Genomic DNA, 26,942 nt, shown 5'->3' with positions numbered 1-26,942 from the left:
AACGATCCCTATCGTTTGAATCGTGGGAGGAGAGAAACTAGAAGATCGTACAGAGTACGATATCTTTGGAGAATTGATTTTAAAAATTAAAACAAACAGAAAGATTGATGAAATATCGAATTAATAATTTAAATTTATATAAAGAGAGATGGTTGTATAATGGAGATAGATGATTGCTCTTAATTAATATCATTAATTATTAATAGTAGTAGTTCTTTATTCAACTTCTGTTTCTTCTTTCTCTATGGATATTCTCTATTTCTATCTTTCTCTTTAATGAATTGTATACTATTTTCTGTCGTATTAAATTTTCGATTTGTGTTATTTTTGATTTTGTTTTGAAAAAGTTATTTTAAGTTAATTAAAAAAAGTCGATTTTTTTTAAGGAAATAATAGAAAAAGAGCTTTTATAACAATCAAAATTTTATTTAATGTAACAGTATTTCAACATATGTATAGCATGTCTCAAAATATGTAACATCAGAAATACTTAAATACTGGCCACACCTTTATTATTTCAATCACACCTATACGTATAACGTAATCACAACAATTACATATAGCTTGAAATTAATTGATAATCTCATAAAAATCGCGCAATATATATAATATTATATTGTCTCGAAGTCTTGAATGAATATCCGAAGAATCCCTCATTTGATTTGCTCATCTTAAAATATTATTTCTCGTAATTATCCTCTGAATGTAAACGTATATTGACGTCTTTTTTTTTTTTTTTTTTCTTTTTTTACACAAACTTCTACTTTCGAATGAAGAAAGGCCATTCAAAGCGAGTTAACTTTCATCAATATTTTTCTATCTAACTTGTTAGATTTTCTCGATGATTCAATTCCACAATTGGATCACTGGACGAATGAATAAAAACCTCGTCCCCGATTTTTACTTTTCCAGGGATGTATAATCCGCAGTATATCCCCATAACAGGCGCTTTTCCTTCGAGAGAGACCCGTTCCGGATCAGTTTGTTCCCTGAAACTAGAAAAAGTTAAAAACTAATTCGTTAAAAACGATTTTCTATATATTCAATATCGTTAACACTCGATCTCTTCGATATTATTATTAAGATTTTCGTACGATTTCAAAGTCTTTAATGGCTCCTCCTTGTCCATCACTCCATTTTCCGGATTCACACCCACCAATTTACATCTATAAAAAAACCAATTACATTAATTGAAATAATTTCCAATTCTTTCTACTTTTAAAAAGAAATTCTAATCTCGATTTTTATTTAAATTAATATATTTGATTAATGTATGTACAAGATATTAATAATAAATGATCGATTAAGGCTTACTTATTAAGTTTAATTAAAGTAATTAAAATTTGTATCAGATGAAATGAGAACTCTGTCATTTAAACACAAATTAATTATTAAACTTAAGCTTAATAACTTAATAAATAAATCTGAACCGACATTTTTGTACATCAACTTTTGCACTTTTGTTTTGATGTTCAGAACATCGTAACAGATTCGTTTCAATTTTTACCCTGTTATTATTTTATATATTAAATATTTCTTCAAAATATTTTTACTATACCGTGAACATGGTTTGACGTTTCTAATCACCACGCGTTCCCCAATTTTGATCCATTCCCAGTTATCCTCCTCGAACGGTTGTTGCGTGGAAACCAAAATATTTGGACGAAATTGTAGAGTGGGAACTGGTCTTTCTAATTTTTCGTTCAATTTCTCAACGGATCGCGTGGTCATTAACATATAACTGGTTAGATCGCTGAACAATCCCTGGAAAACATTTGTTCGATCATCGAATTGACGAATTAAATCGGATTAAATATGGAAAGAAATTACAGTGTCTTTGTTCCTGAGTTTTTGATACACTTGGGTGAATTTTTTCCATGGCTCCACGAAGAGATTCCTTTTGTCCATCGTTGTGCATCCTAATCGAAGGCCGGATGTGGTTCCAGTCAGAAACCTGAAGAAAATATAAATATTTATCAATATTTTACATTATTTTTCAGATAAACAATGATCTTATATTTTGTCCGGTCTATCATTTTCCCCTTTCACAAGAAATAAACTGCAATATATATAAATGAATATACACATAACTTTGAATAAAACAATTTTTTAAAAAATATTCACATCAACCAAATATCGGCTCTCGTTCTTATTAATTCCAAAAGTAGATAGAATTTCATTATATAATCCAATAATTTCAAATATGTATAGGCTCATTAAAGAAAGAAGAAGGGGGGGAAAGAATGAGCATGCCAATTGGTGAAATAAAAAGATACAAATGGAGACCTTGATAACCATTCGGCGGGTTCTGTGCCACAATCGATACACTTCACCGGCTCTCCCCACCACATGGTGCATTGAACGGCTTCAGAAGCATTCTCCGATGAATTTGGAACCTCGAAAATCACGCTGGGCATCCCGACGGCCTCCAGCTTCACCTTGGTCTCGTCCACCGACGATAAACTAACCAGGATCAAGGTTGGATATTGCCTACCGGTTTGGAAGCGGCCAGTTTCCTCGTTGTACACTAGAAACATTCTGATGAACAGCATGGGGATTCATCTTTGACTCGTTTGGGATAGAGGTCTTGTTAACACAGTTACGTTGAAGAAATTGAAGAAGATTTGTTTTCTGAACAAGATTAATATTGATGAATGAAATTTCATTTCTAAGTGAAATTATGTGAAGTGTTTCAAAATTCAAACGAAGTAATCGAAATAATTCGTGTTTCTTTAATCTTTATCAAATTATGTGTGTATATCAAAGATAAGAGTAAGATGGAAATGATCTTAATGATCGATTAGTTAATGAAATAAGGTAGAATGAATCTTATATTTAAAAATGAAGAATAATCTTAATAATTCATATTAGTATTTGCTACAAAAAAAAAAAAATAGCTTTCGTTTGTACAATATGATTTATTTACTGAATCAATATAGATAAGATCGTATAGCACACACGCACGTGATTTGGTGATATCTTAGATATCTCTTTCTCGCGTGAAAAAAGGGACAGCCAATGTTAAAACGAATTAACACGTATAAAATGAAACTAAGATTGACTGACAATGAGCCAATTGATCTAATATATTAAGATCGAAACGAAAGCATATTTGTAGGATAAATCAACAAACTACTAGAATGGAGATATATTATGAAAAAGAAGAAAGAGATGGATATGAAAAAAGTGTGATTACCTGTCTCTAAGGGTGAATCTACCCTTGTCTTCTAAACTGATCCCGTATTCGGTGAAGTCACACTCCCTCAATGTCTTTCCACGTCCAGATTTCAGAGGGTACATGTATAATTCTTGAATCTGGCCCACCTTCACCCAGTTTGGATTTGGTAATTCGGGAATCGTGGCATCATTCGAACGTTCCTCCTCCTCCTCCTCCTCCTCGTCATCCTGATTGTGATTCACATTATCCTTCCCTTCGACGTTTTTCTCGATGTTCTCCGATTCTTCCGATTCCTCCGTTTCATTTTTCGTCCGGGATTCTTTTCGTTTACAGGAAGCCTTTCTCGCGGTCCATACCACCGCCACGAGAATAATTATAAAGCTACACGTTACCGCAACGGCCGAACGCCAGTCCTAGAAAAAGATGTAACCTTGAGTGTGTAAACGAGACCATATGATTGTAGAAGAAATTAATTCAATTCGAAATATTCTTGATGAATGTTTTAGAAATAGAAATTGAAATTTTTAATAGATCAAAGTTTTGATAATAAAATTGGAAAATTTAAATTTCAAAAGTGTGCATTATTTTGTAGAAAATTTTATTAAAATAATAAATCAATAATTTCAATGGTATTTTCAAATTAAATTCTTTCCATCTTTTAAATTATTTTTTTTTTTCTTTTTTTCCTATCCTTTTCTTCAAATGTAACAATTTTATATAATAGTATTATCTTAACGATATAAGTAGTATTATTTTAATCACTGTTTTATATCTCTTTCATTTTATTTTAAAGCAATGTTAAATAGAAAGGTTTATCAGTGATTTTCCTCTTGAAGAAGATTAGATAATCATCGATCTATTTAATCATTTTCAACTTTTTTCTTTTTTTGCTATCAGTGGATTTATACACATCTAAAACTGGATGCAAGATATATCTAATATATCTAATACGTTCTATGTAACTAGTTCATTTGTACGTTTGTTACAAAACAAACTTGCCATTCGAGAAGTTGAAACCGCGATGAACACGTGCCATCACAATCGTGCATTGTGTCATTGTTTGCTAATCGAATTCTTCCTCCAAAGAGGCTTAACTTCGGCTTATTCGTTTCTTCGCCGTTTTTTGATCATCCCACAGAGAATTCTGATCTACTATCTTTTTCAAAAATATCAGTGAAAAATTGCCAACCCTTACCACCACCCATCATCAATCTATCGGGTTTGTTGCACGTGTCTCTGATAAAATATCTCGATCGATCATCTTGTCCCAACTTTCGTCGAAATTTCGTCGAATAATAATTCTATGCCCGAAACAACATCTCATCCAGTTCTGAAAGTTATCAATCTCTCAAATTCAATCCATCACCTCATCGTCATTTAAAAATCATCCCTGTCAATTTTGTCTTGACTTAATTTGTCACACGATGTGCGAAGAATTTATAGGGAAAATAAGCGGGAATCTAATAATTTGTTCGATAATAATTATTGAATCGAAAGTACATACATACCGGGTGTCCTTGCATGATCTTCGCCCCGGCACTTGTGCAAACCGTCGTTCCAGGCTCAGACGCGTTCCTCAATCATTACCAAGTCTCCGTGTCGTGTCGCTGCTGGTATTATGCAATGACCCGGCTTAGTGCTGCCCCCTTTCCTCCCTAGCCGCAAATTTATCGGGCGCAGGTCTATGGTGCCGCCAATTACACGCTGTGCGCGCGCCAGTCGTTGTCCAGAACGTGTGAAAACCATACTGAAGCATTCATTTTTCTAACGTACGAACGTTTTTTTTATCTCGCCTCGACCGATAACGTTTTCTTTTTTTTTTCTTTTCTATCCACGATCGAATGCTTCACTCGAGTATATCATAGTTGAACACCAAGAAATTTTGGCTTCAACGATAAGATGATAAGATTATACTCATCGTTGAAGAGGAAAACGATTAATAGTTTAATATTTATAAATGTTATTTTCGAATTTGTTTGTTATGATTATTTATTATTATTATTATTATTATTATTAGAGTAAATGATTTGTCTAGAAATAACTTGTTTGCACAAGTGTATAATATAAAGATAAATAGATTTAAATTGTGATGACTGTATAATAGATGGGTATATATGTGGGATTAATGGTAAGTTGATAATTCTTCCTAATTTTAAAATTAGATGTTATTTATTGATAACGTTATTTATATTTATGATTCGAATGTGTAAGTGATATTTATAATAGATGATGCAATAAAAAAATTTTGAGATTTAAAGAATTGTATTGATTATTATTAATATGTAATATATTTTCATTCAATTTTTTAAATTAATGATTATTTAATAGCAATAGCAATATAACGTTGTAGTGATTAGTATCGATACGAAAATTTCATTAATTTTCTTTCTACTTGCTTAGCTTCTTAGTGTATAACCTTATAAAGAAATTATGATAGTTACACTAATAAGGATAATTGTTATACTATATTAGGATAATGCAAAATAGTATGAATATTGGTCATGGATAAAGTAATGTATATACCAGTAATAATGACATTATTAATTAAAAAAAAATTAAATTATGGGCAATTATAATAATTTATTTTGACTTCTAAAATAGATCTCTCAAAGATGATATATTAATATTTTACATTCGTTGACAACAGTTTACATATGTTGAAAAACGTAAGAAATATGGTTATTAATTATGATTTTTATTGGTGTATTTGTATCAATACATATTTTTTCTTGACTGATCTTTACGTTAACTTCAAACTTTATTCTGCTTGCTAGAAATATTCTGCAATGAATCGATAATAGGGCATAGCATCCCCAAACTAGGAAGATAGAAATGCGGGCAAGTTTCTTCGTCTTTTATCGCATTTTTTATACTTTCTATACCCGTATCGACGAACATCTTTTTAAATCCACACATATGGGCAAATTTCATATCGGCTTTTATTCTGAAACAATGACGAAAGTGAAAGTTTATTTTTAAAAATTTTTTATTAATCTCAGAAATCCACTTACGAATCGCCTATAAATAAACATCTTGCTGGATCTTGCACGTTGCATGTTTCAAAAATATATTGTTTTAGAATTTGGCTAGGTTTAGCGCATTTTATCGGTGATCTTTTACTGTATTTAGAAATTATATCGATGAAGGGTCCAGAACCTATAAATTAAATAATAACCGAAAAGCAATAATTGAAAGCAAAATCATCGTTAAAAAAATTTAACAAAATTACTTTGCAAAATTAAATAATCGAGTCAATGCTTGTAGTCAATTCGACAATTTTAATCGATATTTAAATTAAAATATCAGTATTCTTATTAATAACAATAATTGTAATTATTGTAATTTACACAAATAAATCCAAATTTATTTAATTTTCATTTTTTCATCACTGTTATCGATTAGATCAAAAATAATCTATTATGATCGAATTATGAGTATTAGGTATACTCAATAAATCTTTCTTACCAATTATCTTCTCATTGTAATTGTAAGAAATATATTCGTCTGCGCAACCAGTGATGTAATAAACAGATTCGTTATTCAAGCATTTAAGAAGAAATATTATTAAACTCCAGTCATAATTACAAAAATCGAGGACGACTGCATCAACACACGCTTGATTATAGATATTTTTTATTGTGTTCAATGGATCTTGTTCGTTGATTTCAAACTGTGATGAAGAAAATTAACGTAAGAACATTTATTTACGAACTATTTCTATTTTCTTTTCAACGACTAATTTAATTTACTTCTCTTTCTTTTAAAAAGAAAAAGTAAAACAAATAAAATTTTAATTTTAATTTGTCAAATCTTACAGTTGGCATTATTGTATGAAATCCATCCTTGTTTAAACTTTCTCGGAACTGTGGTGTAGCTAAAACTACCACTTTTCCTGAAACTTTAAGCTTTTTCAGATGAAAGCTAATAACCTTCACACTGATTATTATTTGTTCCTGAAATATAATTTCAAATTGTATAAGAAAAAAAAAAAAGAAGAAGAAATAGAAAAAGAAAAGGACCTAATAAAGGTACAAATAATATTATATTTAATTTATTAGTAAAATACGAATTATAGATTATATCTTCATATATTATATTCTCCTGAAATGAAAAGCCAAATTTTCAAGCAAGAATCTTTGACAATTTGAATTTTACGAAAAATTTCCAATGCCATCTCCTTATCGATTGTATTCTCCTAATAAGAAGAACATATAATTTTAAAGAATAAATAAATTTAATTAAATATCTTTTAAACTAGCGATTTTTTGCTATAAATGGTTTAGTACTTTTTCATAGAAAATCCTACGATACATTGACCGATGCTTTATAAAGTATATGATGCCATTTAAAAAAATAAATTTGAGCTTGAAAAGTTTTTTATGAGTCCACCTACGAAAAAAATAAGGACACCAGAATATAGCTCTATCGAAACCGTTCAACTTTTGTTCGAAGCATTTTTTAATATTATTAAGAATATTTAACAATACGATATTTAACAAAAAAAGATTAATATCGAAATTCTACCTGAGCGGTAGTAAAATTTTTGTTCAAAAATTCGATTTTGTATCAGGAGAATATGATACGATAGGAGGTCGATCGAAACATTTTTCCAAGAAATCATATCAAATTCTCGGAATCTCTAAAATTCTTGGAACTGACACTCTCAAATTCTTGGAAATTTCCAATTGTTCGAACAAATAGATCGAAACTTTTGATCGAAAATTCGATTTTCTATTATTAGAATATAATTCGAAAGGAAGATTTTTACACATTTATACATACATTTACCGTTCTTCTGCTTTTTTTTACGATTATTCTTATTTATTTTTTTTTTTTTTACGATTTTTCTTAGTGTTGTCATTTTTTTTAGAACTTTTCAAAACTTGAATTTAATCATCGCCATTAAAAAATCAACTCACCGGCTCGACGCTCAATCCATGTTTCTTAAAATTTTTAATATAATCATCTATACTTATGTTACTGTTGTTCGACACTAGATACAGCTTTTTGCCCAAATCTTGTAATTTTTTGAGCGACATAATCGCTCCAGGTATTGGATTTAAGAAATGCCAAATCACACCTGTATGAAACGTGTCAATTGTATCCTTCGTAACTCTCCACGAAGAAAAAAAGGAAAAAAAGGAAAAAAAAAAAAAAAATGAATCGAACGATGCAAAAAGAATAATTTCTAATATCTACAGTAAGATAACTATAATAAATATATAGACTGCGTTCACGTTTATGCAAAATTTGTATAAATAGAATTTACGAAAAAATAAAATTTATACATTTACTTTATTTACTCTTTGAATTCCATATTTCGTATCTTTTTGGATGTCATACGTTATATAAACTTTTTTGTACATTCATTTTACGTAAAAATATAATATATAAATAACCGTAAGCAGTAATGATAAATAGTAATAAATAAATAAGATAACTCACCATCACAATCGCAGAATACGATGTCAAACGAATTCAAAAAATCTTGCATCTGTTCCGCAGTCGCTTCTCTCAAATTCAGGGGAATCGCCATATTGACTTAATCGTTGCTTGAAGAGGACTGTCTTGATCGTTGCTAGTTTATAGTGAACCAAGTCATTGCGGTCATCTATATCGACTTGAAGTTATGCGAGTAAAAGCTTGGAGTTTAGAAGAAAGATGATTTCATAAAAAAATAAAATTTGCATTGTCGATAAGCATCAGGAGCTACAGTAATATTTAAATATTTTTCCTATTCACTCTGTCTTTTATTAATATGTTGATGTTTCTTTTTTATTTTTATTTTAATTATTTTATAATTAGACTTTTGCATATAGTAAAATAAGTATTTGCATGTATCATTATGTGCATAAATCATTATGATTTATTAAGTATTATTAGCATTATTATTTACGTCTTTAATATAAAAAAATATTATTTATTTAAATATATACATACAATTTGATAAAAGTTTTAGACATATATTGGTTGAAAGTTATATTGCTTTTTAATTTTGTTAAAATAATTTACAATCTGAATTTTTTCTAACAAAGATAAAGCAAATATATTTCATGTTTCATATAATAAAATTTGAAAGGAACATTCGTGGTTAGAATAACTTAATTAGTTAATTCGAATAATAAATTACTTAATTCGCTTTGTTTCGTCTGTAATATTCAATTTTTTTTTTTTTCATTTTTCACACACTCATCAATGATAAGCGAAAAATTTTTAAATATTATTTTTCATCATTTGTCATTCAATTTCTTTATCATTTTTCATCATTTTTGAATATTCTTTGATTTATTCGAGTTATTATTCATTTATTCAATTTTATTTATAATAATTATGATTCTTAAAAATTTGAAGAATTTTCATAATGGAAGAATTTTTTTTGATAATCCTTTAAAAATAATTTGATTTACATTCAAACATAAAGTGCATTGATTTATTTTTTTCAAAAGTGATTAATAAAAATATGTATATCGATAAATTTTTATTTTACGTAAAAATAGAGATAATAATTTTATAGTAAAAATAGAGATTAACATGGAGAAGTGTTTATTCTAGAATAAATTTTAACTTTTGAATTTTTATTTCTATTATCGTGGCTAAAAAATATTTAGAAAATCACGTTGCACAAAAGAAAGTGTCGTGGCCTTATAAAATTTACGAATTCGACTCTTTCAACAGCTTAACAATAAGAAAGAATATAAACGATAACCCAAACTGATATCAGTTAAACGATAGAATATGTAGATTTGTTTACATATACGTGGATCACAATTGAACGATTCAATGCAAGAGCTATATTACAAATGAAAAAAATGAGATGTTGAAAAATGAAATTTTAATTAATTCTATCATCTTTTGTTATTTAATTATTATTATGTAGCAATTATTTCTATCTTTATTATAACTACATATAAACATATAAACGATTATTTCCTTCAATGTGTATTTTATGCAATTTATAATTTTTATCTATTGATACTGTAATTTTTATATATAAACACGATTTCATGAAAATTGAAAGATACAATTTTGCATATTATTATTTATTCCATTTGTTGTTCAACATGATATTTACGAGAAGAAGCTGAAATATAGACTACAAGAAAATAATGATAAAATAGAAGATATATAAAAATAATATTTAAACTGTATCACTTTTCATTAATTGTTAATTCATTAATTGCTTCAAAATTTTAAAGAAAATGTACGAAAACATGTTTTGTCGAATGAAATATGCGATAAATGTAATGTAATAAAATATCTAATGAGAACCGTTTTTCTAAAATTTCTTTTTTAAAATAGAATAAATTAATTTTTGTAAAAATAAAATATGATTTGAAATTTAAATTATTAAAAGTTGAACAAAAAAATTAATTATACTAAACAAAAAATTCGAAAATCTTTTCTTAATTTATTAATCTCGAAAAAGTTTATAAATAATTCAACGGGAATTGGAATAACAGTGGAACGCGTTTGGGTTAATAGAATTTTCAATTTATTAAGTTTTTCACCTATCCGTCAATATCTTGATTCTCATTTACAAAGGTATTATATAATTGTAGTAATAATCGACGATCAATCAATTAATAACCATAATTAAAATCATCGTAATAATAATAATGATAATAATGATAATCATAATTGTAAGAATTATAATAATAATAATGATTCATAATAATTAATACATTGAATTCGTATTTCACAATTATCCTCTTAATCATTTCTTGATATATTATTTACGAATATTCATTTCCCTTAACGACGAGCCGCGTGCGACTTAAAAATTAAAAGGAAAGAAGAAGAGAGAGAGAGAGAGAGAGAGAGAGAGAGAGAGTGAAAAAAGAAGGAGGAAAATATCTTACATTATATTCACAATGGTATGTTGTAAAAATTATCGAGTGCCAACTTAAAATTACTAATAATCATGGCTTGACTAGAAAATCAATTCTTTTACACTGTTAACACAGCTGATACTGTACAATAAATCGTGAACGTGAGCGGATCCAGTGGATTCATTGGACGAGAAAGAAACGTTGGCGCTATTTAAAAATAACATAAACGAGAAAAACGAAAAATAAAATATATTTCATTAATGCTATAATTTAATCGAGACGAAATTTAATTGTACGTAATTATACATTACGTATTTCCAACGACTCGTCGATAATGTTAATAATCAAGATTTAGAGGTTAGGTTGCGATCCTCCTATGTTTTACGAATCTGGATCCGTCCTTGATTCGTAGGCTAATCAAACTTGTACATATATGTAAAAACATTCGCCGCACAACAAGCATGGGAACGTGATTGATGACGTAATTGTAAAATTTTGATAAATTAATTTAATCAGGCCTTTTCTTTTCCCTTTTTTTTTCTTCTTCTTTCGATTAAATTTCCCGATGATAAACTCTTTGATGAACGAAAAAATTGAATGAGACTTTCGAGAAGGAACGTGAATCTGGTCAGCTATTAATAAGACGAAAAAAAAAAACAAAGCTATAGATATAGTAATTGCTTTTTATTCATCCGGGCGACGCTCGAAAACACGTTTATTTTTTTTTTTTTTTTTTTTTTTTTCTTTTTCCTTTTATATCATAGCATTCTGGATCCCAAAAATTCGAGATTTACATATATAATATTCGTTTATACTTCCTTTCCGCACCCAGCTTCAGTCCGTGACCGACATAAAACGCTCGAGATAATCGTTGCACGCGGTTACAAACGATTTTTTTCACGACCAACAGGAAACGATCGAGTCCAAGAATCGTTGCTTCGTTAACCCTTGATCATATATATATATATATATATAACACCTTTTACAGGCTTAATCTTATTATAACGATTAACGCTATTCCGTACCGAGATTAAAGCTAGGCCTGACAACTAGCGCTATATAACAAGTCTCTGAAGTTGTTTCAATTAAGGTTAAGTTAAGTTATTACCGAACTATAACGAATTTCATCTAGGATGAATTTATAAGTTTCAGTTTAGGCTAAGTCTATATCGCATTAGTTAAACCTGAGTTAAGTCATCGTTACCTTTCTGAATTGAAAATCTGAATGAGAAAGTTGGGCTATATAAATGGTTTATATTTGGATGGGATGAAATTAAGCTAGGAACTATGTTGTCTATACAGGGTTAACAAGAATTTTCAGTCAGTCAATCATCTTGGACAACACGATCGATCGGTTTCGTATTGGTCAACAGTCTCATGATTATACATGGGTTAATCGTGAGCAATGGGTAGAAACAAGTTCAGTTCGGTCAGAGAACGTTTCGTTCGCTCGAGGAGAACTTGATACTGGCGACTGAAGGAAGAGTCAGGGGGAAGGAGGAAGGACAAGGTAGGCGGAAATATGATGTTAGTGACATGACATCGGCAAAACATCATAAATCCTCGATGATTATGATATCAATTACTTATTTTGATCTTTTCTTTTTTTTTTTTTTCTTTTTCTTTTTTTATTCGCCGTATACCAAACATAAATCGATAACCTATTTCACGCAAACTTCACCCGCGATTAACGATTCCCATTTATCATTCCACGTAAGTGGAATAATAATAATAATAATAATAATAATAATAATAATAATGGTTACAAGGAATCGTAATATTGTGATGTTCGTCATTTCACAATTCCATATAGCCGGAATAAACGTTCAAAAAATCAACGAAGATTAATATTCTCCCCTTAATCAAACGTATCCGGATACGTTTGCCTAAGTTGATACGACGAAACAGTGGATTTGAATGTACGTACGGCAGTCGAAGAGTGATCAGTACACATACACATTTGGAAGAGCGAAATTTCACGTTCGTACACAGTCTAATTGAATTTACCGACGTCACATCACCAGGTAGCGTACACCTTATATGCAGAGGGCGGCGCAGACGCAAACACTCGATTTTCGTCTTCTTTTTCGTCCGGTTTTTCGTGTCGGTCTCAACGCTCGTGTATCGATCCAAGATTTACAATCTCGATCGATTCGTACGAAAAAAAAAAAAAAAAAAAAAAACAAAACAAAAGAAACAAGATTACGTATTTATAATATATATCGCGAGTTGTGACCATTTCAATGACAGCGATAAGTTTAGTAAATAGTTAGACGATAGTTATGACAGTTAGTTAGTTTAAAGAGCACGTGGTTAACAATTTTACAAACTCGACGTTTAGTTGTCGACCGCCTGTACCCTGATACGATAATCAAAATGAACAAAGATGACGATGATAATAATTTCGGCAGTGACGATTGCGCCAGCCATTAGTATGCGTATCGAGACAAGTATAATACTAGCAACGATTCGTTTGATTTGTCTGGTTCGATGTTGCGTGTGTATACCAGATAGACTGGGACGCTGCAGCCGCTTCTGTGGCCGTAAAGTGACCGTAAATGGTGAATAGAAGAAATAGGATAAAATGTTTTATTGCTGGAGGAAAGAATCTTCGATAGATTGAGTAAGAATTTGCTCGATATATCCAACTCTTAGGGAAAAAAAAAAAAAAAAGAAAAAAAAATTTATTTCCCTTTCAAGTTGTATTTGTTTCGTCTTTGCAAAGGTCTAGGCCACGAAAGTTAATGCAGACTCCGCTGATCACGCATGTACATGACGAAATCGAACGAAACAGTGATGATGGCGTTAACAATTAGTGCCAGTAGATAGTAACGGTAAAAACGTCTACGTGTTAGCACAGATTAAACTGAGACTAGGCTGGCTGTAATTAGATCCTCGTTTAATATTCCTTTAATTTAAAAGCGCTTACTAGTTAATCGTTGTGTAAGTTAATTACTTCGGTAATAAGTAATTAGGCATTAACTAACAATAGTCAGGAATAACGTGGTAAACTGTTATTAATAATTAAGTTAACACTATAAAAGAGGTCTTCCAGCTGATCTCTTTCGCTGTTTCTTAACTACTTATTTCTTTCCTTTTTTTTTCCTTTTTTTTTTCTTTTTTTTTTATCAACAGAGTTCGTTTAGAGCTTTCTCTTTTGTATTTTTTCCAGTGAAAGGTAGGTTTCTCCCCGTATTTCATCGTTTTTTCCTTCGTCGATTTTTTTTCGTTTCTTTTTTCTTTTTTTCTTTTTTTTCCGAGTTTTCTGAGTTTTCAAATCATCTATCCAAAGTATGAAGAGCAACGAGTGAATGCTATTACGATTAAATTCGCTATGGCACGCGACGTTGGCTCAAGTTTATCGCCGCCCTGCTTTCAGGTATCTACCCTACCTAACGATTTATACTTACATGCCCTATCTACCTCGTAATGAGATCTGTCTTGGCTATCTTGTCTAATCGAATAAAGGACAACGCACGAATGATGGCGGACAAATGATGCCGCGTTGCCAGAAATAAGTATGTAATTAATTCCTCGAAAGGAGACGTGTGATTCCATCATGCCGATCACAAAGATTCATCAAGAATAATTTTCTGTTTTCTCATCAAACGTGAAGTAATTTTGAATGTTTCTTATTGTTGAACGTTCTTAGATTACGATGTGTATATGATAAAAATATTATTATAGCAAAAAAGCTGGCAACGGAGCATTTGTATTTATCTTCTCCTCTCCTCTTCCACGGCCACGCAACGTTACATCTAACGTAGTACAATACTTTAATAATTAATATCGCCTCTAATTTTCAATGATTCTGATATTTCCTTTTTGTCCTTTCTCTTCTCGTTTCCATTTTACATATCTATATAATATTTCGACTCGTCCTTCCTCTTCTTATTCCCCACTCCTCGAGAGTTAATTTGTCGTAAATGCTTAACACGATTATTTATCGATAATACAATAATTAATACAATTCTATTTATTTATCAATTAATTGTATGCTAGTTTACGATACGATGCGCCGATCTCTTTGTCCCGTTCTCGTCATGGAATTTTGAAAAACATTGCGAAGAGAACAAGAGAGAGAGAGAGAGAGAGAGAGAGAGAGAGAGAGAGAGAGAGAGAGAGAGAGAATGCATAACCTATAAAACGATTTAAAGAGAGAAAAAATTCAACGTTGGTCTTTAATTTTTGAAAATTTCACGTGGCAATAATAAATGTTAATTTATCGATCAAAATAATCCGAGAAAATTTCCTTCTCTCTTCGTCATCCATCATCATTCATCATCATCATCATCATTCTTTTTGTCGCACATCAATAAATTCAATGTCATATATTGTTTATCTCGTTTTTTGGTGTCATTAATTCGTTCGTAATTGAATTTTCACGAAGGGAATAGCCTTGGTTCTATTTTAACTTTGTTGATGTGTGTACATGTACGCCTCACTAATATGTTGTCTAATATTACACATCCTATATACAATCAGAGCAACGCAGCGTGTTCAATTCGATCAATTTTTAGATAATAGCGATTAATTTATTTACCCAATGCACGTTCATTTCTCGGTCATATTTATGCGCGTGTATATGTATATCTCGTTCGTGTACACGTACGAAGTGCACAAAGCTCGTTGTTCAATTCTTTTTTTTTTCTTAACTTGCGAGGAACTACTTGCGACCCTTTCCATTCCGTTTTCAATGGAAAGTAATCGCGATGGGAAATTATATTCTTGTATATAAAAAATTGAAACGAATCGTCGTCATTTCGTACGAGTGCTCTGAACTTCCAAGTCGCATGACTGGCCGCCATCTTACGTCAATTCTTCGTTGTGTCACGTGACGAATTTGTTATAATACAAAATGGCCGTCCTCCGCGCCAATTTTTCCACGAGTCGGTTCGAATGAATATTTCTCGAGATTTCGTTGAACGTATATTTAAAAAAAAAAAAAAAGAAAGAAAGAAAGAAAGAAAGAAAGAAATCAAAGATTTAAGCACGGTGGAATACTAGAGGGCAACAGCCGCCACGCGACTGTGACTAACAAATGTTCACTGTGTTACACTAATGAAAATCCTCCCTTAAATGTATGTAGAGCAACACTGGTTCCGCGTATCTAATAGCTTCCTTTACAAATTAAGCCGTTACCGTTACGTTATTGCACATCGAATAAACGATTACGAATGTACGCTTCTTTTGCCATTAATTGATTCGTTATTTGAATGCTTCATCTTTATCCTTATTTATATATATATATATATACGTACATGTATATTATATTAATGCCTTCTCTTCATGTATATATACTGTACTATACAAAAAGTTTTAGGTCATTTATATTATTGGTCTTATCATTGTTAACTAAATATGTATTATATATACGAAATCTTGTTCGTTATCTTATCTTCTTGGTTAACTTAACATTCAAAAATATGAGGATAATAAAATAAATGATAGAAAATGATACGAAAGTGATTTATGTCGATGAAATAGAAAAATGGAGGACAATTTTATGAAAAAAAAAAGAAAAACGAAACAATTGGAAAGAAAAAAAAAGTAATACGTGTACATAGAACATTATATTTTAGATAAATTTATATTTTTCAAAGTAATTAAATTCTTGTATTGAACACATTTTAATTAAATAATAATGACAGAATTAGAATAATATTAAATATCACGAAAACAAAATATTCTTGTTTGATAAGTGACCTAAAACTTTTATACAACACTGTATATATATTTATATATATATATGTATATATATATATATATATATATATACATATGTGTATATATATATATATTATATTTATTTATTTTATTTATCCATCCATTCCTTGCTTCTTTAATTAATTAATTTATCCACATTTTTATTTCCTCGTTTATTTATATATTTATATATATATATATAAATATTTATAAATATATATATATATATTTATATGTTTCTCTCATTTTTTAGTGCCTACTTATTGTTAATCAAGGAGGAATGTAGTCGTAGTGATCGCATTGGGTTGAGCGAGATAAAGAATCGTTCAAGCAAGCCGGCACGTTCATCGTCCGGTATGCAACTTATAATTGAAAAGAATACCCAATCACATCGGTGAAAAATTAAACGTGTCCTTAATCGAAATATACTTCAATCGAAAAATACTTGCATAAATTCAATCAATAACAATGCATTTTTCAAAATATTACTTGAGCTTTATTTTGTTACCTGTAATTAAACCAAATCTAAAAACTTTCTAACCTATTTTCTAACGGATTCAAATGACTTTATATATATATGCTTTTATCGTAATGATCAAAGAATATTGTAATAATACAAATAAAATATCTGAAATGTAATTTTTGCTTGAAATAATCGAACACGAACACGTTCAACCTTCCACTGCATAAATAGCGAAGACTAATGGATGTTGAATCCTCGGAGGCACAGGTCGCGCGCTCTATGATTCGACACATATGGATCAGGCATAAACCATTCAGCGTTTCAGAACCAGAGAAACTGAACCGGCTTATATATAATTGGCCCTCTACAAAGAAAAGCGTGTTGCTATCTCTCTCTCTCAAGATCTCCACGGAGAATCGGAATCTTGGCGTTATCCTAATACATAACGATGACTCTTAAACGTTAACGTTTCAAGCGTAAAGACTATACGATTTTTTATCCACTTTATTTTTTTTCTTTTTTTTTTTTTCTTTTTTTCTTTTTTGCCCTTTTAATTAATCGCTTCCATTTTATCCAAGAAGACACGATCTCTATAACGTCCGCATTATGATAATTTGGTGTATATCGCGCGTTTACCTTATATTGTCGAGATATGATCCAAAGAGAATACTCTTTTTTTTTTTCTTTTTTATACATATATGTATAGGTGTACACGTACTTCTCCTTTCTTTTTTTTGTTTTATAATCGACAAGATCGATCTCGATTCACATTAATCTCTATAAATAGAATCGTTTCACGCATGATTCCGTATATTGAATATACATCACGTATATATATATATATTTATACATATATATATATAATATACATATATATATATATATATTTGTATATATTAATAAGTATATTACGGAGCTCTTCATAACGCAATTCGATATTTTTATTTCTTTGTCCTTCTTGTTGGGATATTCAATTCCTTACGATAAATTACGATAATTCCTATCATTTTACTTTTCGTTAATATTCTCGTCTTGCCTTAAAAACAGAGAACACGATTCAAATTACGCGGTATCAGCCTTTCCGTTTTGCGAAAAGACGAAGAAAGACACCCTTCTTTTTTTATTTATTTTTTTTTTTTTTTATTTTTTCGTTTTCCTGTTTATAATTTTTATAAGGCCCAAATATTGTGCGCTACCTGTTCAACATTATGCCAAAGAAAGGAATCGCGAAAGCGTGTGATCGATGTTGCTTTTTATCAGAGAACGCTCCGAAGGACACCGCGCGTCACGGGCTCAGTTTCTCGATTCTCTCTCACTTGTGTTATGCTTGACCCAGCTCAAAACGCGAGGAAAGACATTTCGTCCGACCAACGACAATAACGGACCCGCCCTTTGTTCGATTGTTCGATCTCTTCGGGACGAGAAAAGAAACAAAACGAGAGAGAAAAAAAAAAAAAAAACAAAAATTAAAAAGAAAAGAAGTAATCGGAGGGAACGTATCGAGTCCGCGTATGTCGTTACAAACAAAAACTTCCAATTTCGGTTCTCGGTGTTGGCTGGCTCACATTTTTGGCACACCTACAACTTTCCTCGGTCAATCATTACTCCTCGCTGAACACTGTGTCCTCGAAGCGTCAAGCTTGACCTAATCTATATCCAAACTCGAGTGTCGATAGCTTTTCCCACGTCCTATCGTGACTCAAGTCGGACAAGCACAGACCACAGATAATAAGAAATGTATCTTGACAGACGATCTAGATACGCAACGATTTCTGGAAGTTGGACGAGGATCGATCTCGCCAGGGAAACTGGACGTTGTTCATCCTTTAGCATGTTGTGGTATCACGCTTGTTGATCGTCGAACAATCAAATCCAAACGGACTTCCCCTTGTTGTGCTTTTCACGCGTATCACTCCGTGGTCGCGTTCCTCTTGTTCAGTGCACTCGCTTCCCTCGACAACGGCCTCAATTAGACGATCATAGATGACCATAGGGAGAACGCTTCTCCAAACTCGCTCCTATATCGGGCCACGGCCCAGTTCCCGTGCTACACCCCTTGGAATGCCTTGCCAGTGTTTATTTCTTTCTCTTCTAACTGTCCACGCGAGCGTCAGCCTCAGGTGGCACCACTGTTGCGCGCCACGGATTCTCCGCCATCGCTGCGCCGATGGTGCCCTCCTGTCGATGCCGGCTGACGGTAACCGTTCGCGACCACATTCTCCCTAGTATTGTTGTCGTTAATGGTTGAGACGTTGTCAGCTTGGGGCTCGAGATTTGTTCCAGATGGCACCAGCATTGCGAGAGGTGACGAGGAGAACGACGATAGCGATGACGAGGATGAAGAGGGGGAAGAGGAGGAGGAGGAGGAGGATACATTGCCGCGCTGACGCAGGTTCCCGAGACTGTTGTTGACCGCTTTAGCGCGCTGACGTCTCGTTGCGGACGTCTGTGATTTGTTCGGAGCTTTAATCGTCGTCGTCGACGACGTCGACGCGGATGTAACGCGTTCAGGCGCCGACGACGACGCCGTCGCTGCTCCAGAAACCAGCTGGTACCTGGCTGTCGGTAAAATTTGTTGTTGCTGTTGTGTTTGCACTCTGACGTGACGACCGTCCCTCTGTTGTTGGGATGGTTTTGGCAGGTTGTTTTGTACGTTCCAGTGATTTTTTCTGACGATGGTCGACCCACCACCGGCGGCGGCGTTGTTAACGGATGAGGAAGAAGACGATGCCGAGAGGAGGTGAGCGCTGGTGACTGGTGTTGGACTAGCGGAAGCGGTAACCGCTGATACAGCTGCTTCCGATGCACCATCAACCATCGGTGACCGCGTAGAACTCGGTAGACTGCGTACGACAGGCTCAGGAACAACGACTGGAGGACGTTGCTGCTGCTTGTTGCTGCCCAGATCGCCAGCGCAGCCGTAATCGTAGCTGCAGCATAGCTGCCCGTCCTACGGAGAGGTTCGTTGGACACTGGGTTAGCCAACGGCGAAACGAACGGGACCAAGCGACTGTGTCGTGTTCGCCTGACTTTCGCCCTCTTCCGTTTCTTTTTTTTTTTTTTTCAATCAATTTATTTCTATTTTTCTTTTCATTCTTTGCACAAAAATTCAACGCGAATACTCCCTTGCCCGCGCGAAAAGTCTTGGTGTACGCGTGCGTGCTGCCATCTATCGGGTGCGTGATCTGCATAGTTGTAGAGGATAATCAGAAGCGGGAAATTTCAAATTGTACAAAATATGATTTATCTCGGCGTGATCTGTAATGCGATTGTTTTTAATATTTCGGCGAATTTAAAGAGAAGATATGATAGTTTTATTTGATTTAAATTTATCCGGAGAACCTATTAGGGAAGTGCGTCTGATTTCGACGTGAATTTGTGTGCGTGCATGATCGTTTCTTTAACTTTTGAAAGGTTAGAACGAATCGTACGTGTTCAATGCTCGTTGTATATGATATGAATCGATATTCGTTGATTCATTATGAGAAAGCATATGATAATCGCGGATATTGTAATCATCCTGATTAACGTTGGTCCAAGACTTTTCGCATTGTTGAAGGGGATACTCGGGTAATCCTCCACATAATATGTAATTCATTGTTTCGTCGAAATCGCGTACGACGATTGCACGGTGAATCCGTTTGTGGTGGAAAATTTGCGTCCTTTATATATATATATATAATATATATGTTGATCACCCAGATTCGATGGATCTTTCTCGTGCACGATTAATAAAGAAAATGTTGCTTTTACAAGCACAAATTACAAGAACTCGACTCATAACAGACTCATGCTCTGACATTCGGGAAACAAAACAATGAATTTCATAGTATTTATCTGACACCTTGAGGATACCGTATCTAGGTTATTACTACTTCCAGCAATGATTTTAACAAAACTGACTAAGTCTTATGTGTTATGTGTCTTAAGTGTTTTGATCATGATTGTAATTTGTATCAAATTCACAAAGAAAACGATATAGTTTTCAAATCCTTTTAAAATCTGATTTATATAAAAATATAGGTTATATTGTGTTTTGTACAATTTCAAAACTTAGATTTTTTTCTTCTTCATAAGAATTATTCTTAAATTTGTTATTTTATTTATTTTTTTTTTCTTGCCAGAATCATTGCTAGATAATACTCGATAGACAGAGAAAGAGATTCTTGGTGCTTCTATCGAATCTCGAATGCAGATCAGAGGAGGGTGCAAAAGAGGCTCAAGTGTAACAAAATCATAATAATAATAATAATAATAGTAATAATAGTAATAATAGTAATAATAATAATAATAATAGTAATAATAATAATAATAGTAATAATAATAACAATAACAATAATAATAATAATAATAAAGGAAACACAAAAAATGAATTATAATGCAATTGTGTGTACGTATATTTGTACGTGAGCGTGTGTCTGTCACCACGTGCGTCGTGCACCCGACCGATATCAAATATTTTAGAAATCCGAATTTATCTCTTTTCGTCAATTTAACGACAGTGCATTTTTAATGTGCGTTTTCGAATCGAATGAATTGAGACGTTAATTGTATTTTTTTTTTTTTTTTTTTTTTTTTTAGTCAGAAAGAAAAAACGTGAGGTGAATCGGTACATGCGAATCATTGTAAACGTGCATTCAACCACTGTAATTAAAGTGGAGGATCGTATTGAGCATTCTTGATCGAACGATCGACGGAAAGAAATATTCAAAAGCAATAATAATAATAATAATAATAGATTTATCTTTTATTTTCAGAGGAAAGGAAAGAAAAGTGCAATCGATAATATTAGAATCAATTAATCAATAATAATATTTCACTTCTTTCCAATTGCACAAATTTTTTTATACTTTTTTAATAATAAAAATAATTAACATTCATTTTTTTTTTAATGATAAATAAATTTGATATTTTGAATTTAGCACCAATAGCATTGATTGTTGATTTAACCACGAAATATTTATAAATATATATTACGAATCGTTAAAAAATAAATAAGATAATAATCGTCTTCTCAGATCGATCAAGAGTAATTCTGAATATAATTCTTAATACGAAACATGCGACGTGCTCGCGATTTTACCCTTGGAGAGTTAAAAACTTTCTTGCGCGGTGTCACTACTTGTCTATGCCACACGCTGTCAAAAAGATCGTATAATATATTTATTAATATATACGCCACCCCCCTTTTTTTTTATACGATCTTTTATTAAAAAAAATTCCCGAAAACCGAAAGAACATTATCAGATAGATAAAAAGAAAAGTCACCAATTATTATTATTACTTTATAAAAAAAAAAAAAAAAAAAAAACTTGAACGAATTTTAAATACACGTGGCATAAACGATCAGTGCATGTAACCTAACGCAAGGAAAACGTCGAAAAAGGTTCATGCCTGGTGACCAGCGTGCGGCGATCAACGAACGCAAGAGACCTCTACGAACGAATGAACCAGGGACATGTTACTAGATTACTTCCTCTAATGGATTCCAAACGAATATTACGAGAGAAAAAGTAAAATCGAAACGAGGGCTTGTAGATAAGAAGCGATTAATTTGGCCAACGGCCAAAAAGGGGAGAGAAGTGGGTACCAAGGTGCTATTCGAAATAAGCGGACAGAAGAATAAATAAAAGCATTCGAGCTCGTGACAAGTGAAGAAGTAAGAATAAAAGAACAAACATTAACAATAAATAAAAGAGAAGAAAAGGCGGGTAGAGAAGATTATAGGTGAGGTAGAAGTGACGTGATTACCGATGCACACAACACGCGCTATTGCTCACCAATTGGGCGCAGTACGGCACCTGCAAGGATACCCATCGTTAGGCTAGTCAGGTTAGACATTCACGGCTGATGTGTGTTTATGTTATGAAATGACATGAGATTAAGAATTTCGCAGCATGATTACACAACACTCCGTTCGCTCTTTCTATGTTAATTATCTTATTTTTAACACATCAGCCCATCTCTCCTCGTCCATTTATTTCAAATTATTCACGTTTAAACACGTATATTCAATTATTTTTTTCGTTCTTTGAAAATCTGTTTATAGATTCCAATTCTAGTTACTTTTTCCCCTTTCTATTTATTTATTTTTTTTTTAATAATTTCCTCATTCTACAATTTTATAACTTATTAAAAACACATATCGACATTTATTTAAAAATTAAATATTAATATTTGTCGATATTTTTGCTATTGATTCTTTCTTAAAATAGATTATAATAAATTGACGAGGTGGAGGTCATGCTACGCTTAGTTGTAATGAAATCGAATTGAAAATTAGTCGTTATTAGGCGAATATATACGTACTGAACACGATCCATGCAGGGCCGACCCGAAGCAATAAGAGTTTTTAACTCGAATCACATTGGAAAAATTGGATCGATATTGATCAGAGTTTTATGTTTTGCGCGCATGATTTCGGTTTTACTTTACGCGGCAGTGTTCAAAAAAGTTTGTAAATGACATGTTTGTAAATGATGACCACCGTGAAGATGTGAAGAATCTAAACGATACGATAACTTACGATTTATCACCCATCAATAGCTATTTTCCTTGATTTTCGTTCAAAAGCTATTTAATAATATCTGATTCATACAGTGAGCAAGGGTTGAAACGAAAAAAAAGAGATAATAATAATAATTGTACAATTGATTAAATAAAAATTACTACAAAAAAAAAATAATAATAATAATAATGATAACGATTACAACGATAACAGTAATTAATTAAACGGCTTTCGTTTCTACGTTACGTACAATATTACGTGATTATTCTGATATCACGAATAAACATGCACATAGTAAATACACATATGGATATACGGTGCCGAATTAGAAATGTCGTCTTTCTTACTTAAAGTGAAAGATTAAATAGTATAATAATAATAATAATAATAATAATAACAATAATAATAATAATAATAATAATAATAATAATAATGAACACTGCCGCGTGCAAGGCAGCTAACGAAAAAACATTGCACATAATAGTCTACGCTAACTTAGGGACGCCCCTGAACGTATCTCGTACGCTAGTATTGATAAAACAGATATTCGAGTTGAAATAATTTACAAGTGGTGAATACAGCATCAGATAATTTGCATAATATTAGCACGACGCAATGGTAGCTCACGCCGAGAGAACATATTTCTAAATAAGTTTAATTTAATCCAAGACTTCGTTCAGCCTTTGAAGCAGGTTATCTGTAATTCTTAATATATAACTATGTTAAATTTGATTAGATTCGATTGATTCGAATAGATTCGAATTTAATTGTTAAACTATAAATGAGTCTTAATCAGTTTTAAGTACTCTAATGCCAACTTAAGTCTAGCTTAATTCTATTCTATGCTTAAATTTTATTCTACCATAAATACTTAAGGTTAAATTGTGTTTCAACTACTTGCAATTTTAAATTCATTCTAAATTTAGAATATTATTAATTAATCTAATTTTTATATCGTTATTATCATTCTAAATTACTCTAATTAATAAACTGATGATTATGCGAACTAGAACTATATACTATGTGTATAAGTGAGATTATATTTGATTCGTCATTAGTCATCGTTTTCATATGTACTTCAAAGACTTTAAAGAAAATTCCGAAATAGAATTTGATCAAATTTTCTCTCAGCGTAAAATAAAGAATAAAATTTTAGCGCAATTAGGCTTGCAAAAAGTTGACTCGCGTTATACACACCGCAAATAATGGCATACTGGAAATAAATGATAGTCAATATATGTATAGGTACCTTGTATTATACGAGGGTTACCTACTAATACGATAAAAAAAAAAAAAAATGACAGTGAGACGAAAACAAAGAGAAAAAAAAAATGATTAAAAAATAAATTTATATGTTAATGTGTGTGATTTTAGTTAAACACGTGGCGGATAATTTGTTGTAAATTTAAGAAGATCATGTGATAGTTATTATTTTCAAATAGTTTACAAAAAATTAACAAAGTTGATAAAATATCATATTTTTTAATTAATTCAAAAATTTCAACAAATATATTTACAATTATCTATATTATTTAACACATGTGTTAATAAATAATTATATCAATGCTAATGATTATTCATACAGAATGCAAAATAATGTTAAAAGTTTACTTCAACCAATTTGAGGTCATCTCAATTAAAGCTTATAGGAAATATCATCAGATAAAATCATTTCGAGTACAATATTAATCCGCCACATGTATTATGTAAATATATCAATGTATTTTGAAAATGATCGCTTCCCGCACAGCAACTGGTCGCACCTCGTAGGAACACAGTAAACGTAATTTGATCAGACGCAGGACAGATCCACGGCTAAATGAAGGCGATATTTAGTCTTTTTTATTTATTTACTGACCTTGATTTCTTGATTTCATGTGAAAAGAGAACACGATAAAATGAAATTCTTTCTAACATTTATCCATGTTATAAACAAGTGTTATTAAATAACATTTTATTACAAAGAATATATCTTGTTTCATCAAAGAAATTAAAAAAAGAATATTCTGCTAAAAAATCATTATACATTATTAATTTTAAAATCTATTGTCTAAGGCACAGTTTCTCCATAACGTTTCGTGTCTCTCTTTCCTCACGAACCCCCCTATTTTATTCGTATCTTGTGAGGCGAACGATTATGCGGTCCCCCGACGTTACCACAGCCGGACATCCTTCTTACCTTGCACTCGCACGTGGTGCACTTGTCATGGGGATCCTGCCAGGAGCTGCCACTCTCGTGGATAATTCCAGAGTAGCTGCAAGGTTGTGGCCTAGTTAATACCGAGAGAGATGTGTCATTTCCAAGCGTTTCTCTCGCGCAGGGATCGTCTTCGCAACGAGGACAACAATCCCCATCCTCTGTCACAGGGTTTGAGCAAGTCACTGGTGGACATTCCATTTGCCAGCAGTCTACTTCGCCGTACTGAAATAAATCATGTCATAATTCTAAACATTTCAAATTAAAACTATTAAATGTGATTGTTAAGAATAATATAGAATCTAATTTTATCGCGAAAGATGAAACTTTATGATCCAAATTACTTTCGAATATAATTTTGTTCCGAGATAAAATATTCGCTTGAAATTTCTTATCTAGATATATATTATTTGGCTTTCTGTTGGTTTTCGAATTAAAAATTCGACATACGAAAAATTGTTAAATTGTAAATCGAGTAACAATATTATTCTATAATTAAGATAATGATTCCGAATAAACATTTATGGTTTCCAATTTCACTGAAGATAATTGCTTATTACGGATCAAGATTGCAATGTTATTTGAATAATATATTTTATTTAGCAATAATTAGATCATAGAAGATTAAAAGTGGATGTTATTAAAGAAAATGAAATTGACTGTATAATTTTTATTAGTGCCATTACCAGGCATTCACAAGTCTGACATTGGTATATCCATCGTTCGCCACTTCTGAAGACTAGATGATGAAGTTCTTGATGCCTACAAGAAGCTGCAGGATCACATTGCGGACAACACTTATCCCGATGACTTCCTGGAGCGCTGCAATCGCAAATTGGGTCCCTACACGTAACAACACCATCTTTGCAAGTGCATCTCCTACAGGAATTTTCGGCTGGTGCTAAAGTTTCTCCGTTTTTCACTTCTTGATTTTCGAACCAACAACCTATTAACCATACAAGTACTTTACTTCTTCCTTATAAATGTATTTCGAGTTGTTACCATTAAAACTTGATAATGGAAAAATCCCTAGAATTATATAAAAAAAAATATATATATAT

General features: G+C 31.8%; 3 protein-coding genes and 1 long non-coding RNA gene across 9 annotated transcripts in view; 1 reads left to right on the top strand and 3 right to left on the bottom strand.

Moving 5' to 3' along the window:
• Nucleotides 1-405: 405 nt before the first annotated feature.
• LOC100869847 (mitochondrial amidoxime-reducing component 1) lies at nucleotides 406-5,556 on the bottom strand. Of its 2 annotated transcripts, none has more exons than XM_012493993.3 (7): nucleotides 4,687-5,556; nucleotides 3,197-3,591; nucleotides 2,287-2,538; nucleotides 1,831-1,954; nucleotides 1,559-1,764; nucleotides 1,095-1,166; nucleotides 406-989 (listed from the first exon to the last, which is right to left on the bottom strand). In XM_012493993.3, the coding sequence occupies exons 1-7, from the start codon at nucleotides 4,699-4,701 to the stop codon at nucleotides 821-823; spliced, it is 1,233 nt and encodes a 410-aa protein (XP_012349447.1). In that variant the 5' UTR covers nucleotides 4,702-5,556; the 3' UTR covers nucleotides 406-820. The 2 variants fall into 2 exon arrangements, with proteins under 2 accessions (XP_012349447.1, XP_012349446.1); XM_012493992.3 differs by having other exon boundaries at nucleotides 406-995; nucleotides 4,687-4,927.
• Nucleotides 5,557-5,738: 182 nt separating this feature from the next.
• On the bottom strand, nucleotides 5,739-8,812 carry LOC105736992 (uncharacterized). 2 transcript variants are annotated; one of them, XM_012493994.3, is made up of 6 exons: nucleotides 8,624-8,812; nucleotides 8,098-8,258; nucleotides 6,994-7,131; nucleotides 6,644-6,848; nucleotides 6,190-6,334; nucleotides 5,739-6,122 (listed from the first exon to the last, which is right to left on the bottom strand). In XM_012493994.3, exons 1-6 carry the CDS (start codon nucleotides 8,712-8,714, stop codon nucleotides 5,930-5,932), a joined length of 933 nt encoding a protein of 310 aa, XP_012349448.1. In that variant the 5' UTR covers nucleotides 8,715-8,812; the 3' UTR covers nucleotides 5,739-5,929. The 2 variants fall into 2 exon arrangements, with proteins under 2 accessions (XP_012349448.1, XP_086759236.1); XM_086903110.1 differs by having other exon boundaries at nucleotides 8,098-8,293; nucleotides 8,624-8,730.
• A 1,835-nt stretch (nucleotides 8,813-10,647) lies between these two features.
• The window catches only part of LOC100869964 (protein kinase C-binding protein NELL1), a 77,531-nt gene continuing 61,236 nt past the window's right edge, over nucleotides 10,648-26,942 (bottom strand). For all 3 annotated transcript variants that reach the window (XM_086902942.1, XM_086902943.1, XM_086902944.1), the window contains 4 exons: nucleotides 26,568-26,827; nucleotides 25,864-26,106; nucleotides 22,928-22,977; nucleotides 10,648-20,126 (listed from right to left, as the gene is read on the bottom strand). In XM_086902942.1, the coding sequence (XP_086759068.1) occupies nucleotides 19,268-20,126; nucleotides 22,928-22,977; nucleotides 25,864-26,106; nucleotides 26,568-26,827 (1,412 nt within the window). In that variant the 3' untranslated portion in view covers nucleotides 10,648-19,267. The remainder of the gene's footprint in view (nucleotides 20,127-22,927; nucleotides 22,978-25,863; nucleotides 26,107-26,567; nucleotides 26,828-26,942) is intronic.
• Nucleotides 19,575-26,693, top strand: LOC116415383 (uncharacterized). Of its 2 annotated transcripts, none has more exons than XR_015290654.1 (3): nucleotides 19,575-19,741; nucleotides 19,837-23,008; nucleotides 26,559-26,693. It is a non-coding gene; the product is annotated as an uncharacterized LOC116415383 (long non-coding RNA). The 2 variants fall into 2 exon arrangements; XR_004225995.2 differs by having other exon boundaries at nucleotides 19,837-22,835; nucleotides 26,559-26,688.

Source organism: Apis florea, unplaced genomic scaffold (genome assembly GCF_048593485.1).
Source record: "Apis florea isolate Af1SG1 unplaced genomic scaffold, ASM4859348v1 contig_2274_pilon, whole genome shotgun sequence".
Lineage (NCBI taxonomy): Eukaryota > Metazoa > Arthropoda > Insecta > Hymenoptera > Apidae > Apis > Apis florea.
Note: the sequence above shows the minus strand (reverse complement) of the source record. Positions and strands in the feature narration are given on the sequence as shown.